Source organism: Camellia sinensis, chromosome 1 (genome assembly GCF_055761805.1).
Source record: "Camellia sinensis isolate YWXY chromosome 1, ASM5576180v1, whole genome shotgun sequence".
NCBI lineage: Eukaryota > Viridiplantae > Streptophyta > Magnoliopsida > Ericales > Theaceae > Camellia > Camellia sinensis.
Genome location: NC_138961.1, coordinates 70,031,527 through 70,034,971, shown reverse-complemented (window position 1 = coordinate 70,034,971; position 3,445 = coordinate 70,031,527). Strand labels below are relative to the sequence as shown.

General features: G+C 33.8%; 1 protein-coding gene across 1 annotated transcript; it reads right to left on the bottom strand.

Moving 5' to 3' along the window:
- Window positions 1–1,503: 1,503 nt before the first annotated feature.
- LOC145801169 (F-box protein At5g07610-like) lies at window positions 1,504–2,691 on the bottom strand. The gene has a single exon (XM_082891683.1). It carries the CDS (start codon window positions 2,689–2,691, stop codon window positions 1,504–1,506), a length of 1,188 nt encoding a protein of 395 aa, XP_082747809.1.
- Between the last annotated feature and the right edge of the window lie 754 nt (window positions 2,692–3,445).

Here is a 3,445-nt window from a genome sequence, read left to right as displayed (position 1 = left end):
GATATCCAATCATTTTTTATTTTATTTTTTTGCATGAATATTCTAAAAGTAAATGGTTCAGATCATCGAAATTAATTTCAAAATGGGCCTACGAAGCCCAAACACTCTCTCAAGTTGAGATCTCAACTTGAAAGAAGCCAAACCTTTAACCTAACTTACGAACAATTTTATCTTTAGAAATATTTTTTGAACCCTATTTTGAATATTTCAAAATGTGAAAATTCAAATTAAATAAATATAACAATGTGAATGTTCATATCATAGAATATTAATACGTGCTTCATCTTATTGTTGTTATTAAGAGTATTTTGATAATTATGTCACTCATACAACTTAATAGAACAATATATATATATATATATATATATATATATAATAAGTGAAAAAGAAAAATTTATGAATAAAAAATATTAACTAACTGCAACATCATCTTATATAATCATACTTGTGGTCAGCAAAAAAGTACAAATAAAACTAAATAACCAAGAATGTTCATTGAGCTAACCCAACAAAAATATTAGAATTCCAATCGTAATATTTTTTACGTTACGTGTATAATATTTATACTCTCAAACAGAAGAGAGACTTTGGATGTACGGATAAGCATGGTACGGTTGGAACAAGCTCAGTATCCATACCCATCAAGCTATGACTCCAATAAAAAATTTTCTTGAATGTCTTAGCCTCCAAATTGTAACTGATAATCAAGGTTCTGAAAAGCGGTTGCGGTCGCCGTAATGGTGGTGGTAGCGCGGTTGCGGTTGCAGTTGCGGAGTGTAAAAGCCGTAGCGTAACGGTTGCGGTAATCAGAATCGTGAATTTTTTTATTTTTTGCATAATTTGAAAAAAACTTACCGATACGCATATTTTTTTTTCATAATCATATTTATTAGGTTTAAAATAAATATTGATCAATTTTTATAAATTTTTAAGTATGATCCAATATATTTAATATTTTTAAATTACTATAAACTGAGTTTTTTACATTTTATTTAAATAATTAATGACTTTAAATTATACAAAAAATCAATCACTAACTATTACATATAAGATAAACAATGACAAAAGTAAGAGAATAAATAAGATCCTAAATATATATATATATACATATTTTAACCAAGCCAAATAGATAATGACCACACTTATTATTATTATTATTATTATTATTATTATTATTATTATTATTATTACTATTATTATTATCATTATTATTTTCAAATAATATATAGATAGACACATACAAACAAACAAAATATTTGAATGATAGCAGCTGAATAGAATAGGTCTTACAGTTTCAACAAATCAATAACATGTTCTTCATCTACCCTCTTCTCTCCCTTTATCTCTTGCTCCTCCATTTTCTCTCTTTATTTTCCATCTTCTCCCTATCCCTCTTCCCTAATTTTCAGCTTTTTTTTTTTTTGTGTGTGATTTTACGTAACGGTGCATAATAGGCCGTTACGACTACTACAGCAGCCGCTACGGCCGACACACTTGTGAATCTCAATCACACTGCAAAAGCGGCAGTAACGGGTGGTGGTAACCAGCACAACCGTTACATAACAACATTACGTAACGGTTGTGACTGCTTTTTAAAGCCTTGCTGATAATGTTACCAGGTGTATGTAGCACCAAGAAAGGCTCATCATCGTTTTCTCTTCCAACAATTCGAAGTATGGAATACAAACAAAACTTGTTTGGTCCAAAACTCAAAATCATCTGCGGTAATGCACGAATAACTTTATGAAGATCAACACAGTACTTCACAAACCACCCAGAACAGTCTCTCTCCATCTCATATATTTTGAACCCCGTAATGCCGGAGATTACTAGATTCAAATGGTCTTCTGACGCTCCGAAATACTTAATATCCCAAATTCCACCTTGATTGTCATTACCATTGCCATTGCCATGTAGAACCGGAGGCATGGAAATTTTCTTAAAGACTTCTTGATCGATATTAAACTGCAATAAATCCCTTCCACTACCACTGATCCAGTGGACTGAACCGTTCCAGAACACCCCTTGAGAGGAATATACTGTGTTCCTGCACAGGACAACAAAACGATCCCCGGAGAGCCTCCAAGTAGAGGTCTCCGATGAGTAAATCTGGATTTCATACAAACTTTCCCTAACGTTTGTCGAAAATTTGGAGTATGCGATTAAAATAACTTTGTAGTGAGGGGATTTTGATGGATCGAAAGCTAAAAAAGCTCGGGAATATTGGAAAGGATGACAATCCCAAACCTCGTGTGGTACTAGTTTTCTGAATTGTTTGGTTGTAGGATATACGACATACAAGTTCCAAAACATGGAGGCACAACAAAGCAACAAACCTTTGCAAGAGCGCAAGATGTAAAAATCAGGGTTTTCATTAAAAATGGCAATAGCTGTGCTGCTAATGTCCTGGTTTTTTGCATTGTCGGTGTTGTTGTTGATAGGAACATAACAGACTTTTGGATCGGAGTTCAGATAATCATTAGATGATCGTTCCAAGAACATGCCAGAAAGAAAATTAGGATTAGGGTTTAGGCGGCCAGAGAAGTAAGGGGAGGTAATGAGAGAGAGCCAGTGTTTGGATACGAATTTCGATGGAACTAGTGATTTTAGTGGTAAACATAATAGGATCTTTGCTAGAAGGTCGTCGTTGCCGAGAACTGCAGCTGCAGAAGTTTCTGATAGTCTCTTCATTGTTGTTTGATATCACAGAAAATTGGTAGAGTATGGGCTTTTATAGAAGAGATTAGTAACTCTGTTGTATAATCCTAGTTTGATTTGGTTTTTAGTTAGATTCATGCAATCCATAGTGACTTCTAATATATCAACTGTCAGGAAATTTTATGGTAGATACGAATTTGCTAAAAAGAAAAGAAAAAGAAAAAGATTAAAAAAAAAAGTATGAATAAGGTCCAATTTTCCTAATTCAATACTTCAATTTTTTTTTTTATCAGCAAAAAGAAAGCTTTATTGATGGAAAAACATACAAAGTATGGTAACATACATCAATAAAGAGGAGAGTGCAAAAAACATCACATTGAAACACCAAGATCCCAACTAGGTTGGCACCTAGATGCACACCAAATCATCTGCTAGCACAAACTCCAAGCTCCAAGTTGGTGAGTAACAAACATACAGAGCAGAAACAAAACTTGCAAACACTAGAAACCACAACTGCAAACACCAGAAAACACCAATAATAAAGATACACCAATGATAAAGATCACCCCTTGCAACTATTAAACTCCACCCACATCAGAATGCAGCAATAAAATCCTCTGCTGGAGTACCCAAAATCTGTTCAGCAAATCCCACTGCAGTCCACAGATAACAGATCATTCTACTAAGGGACATAACAGCAAAGCACAACGTAGATTAGTAAAACCCTGGCTAGAATCAGACCATCAGCCAAGCATAGCAGTTCAGCCAAGCATAACAGATCAATCCA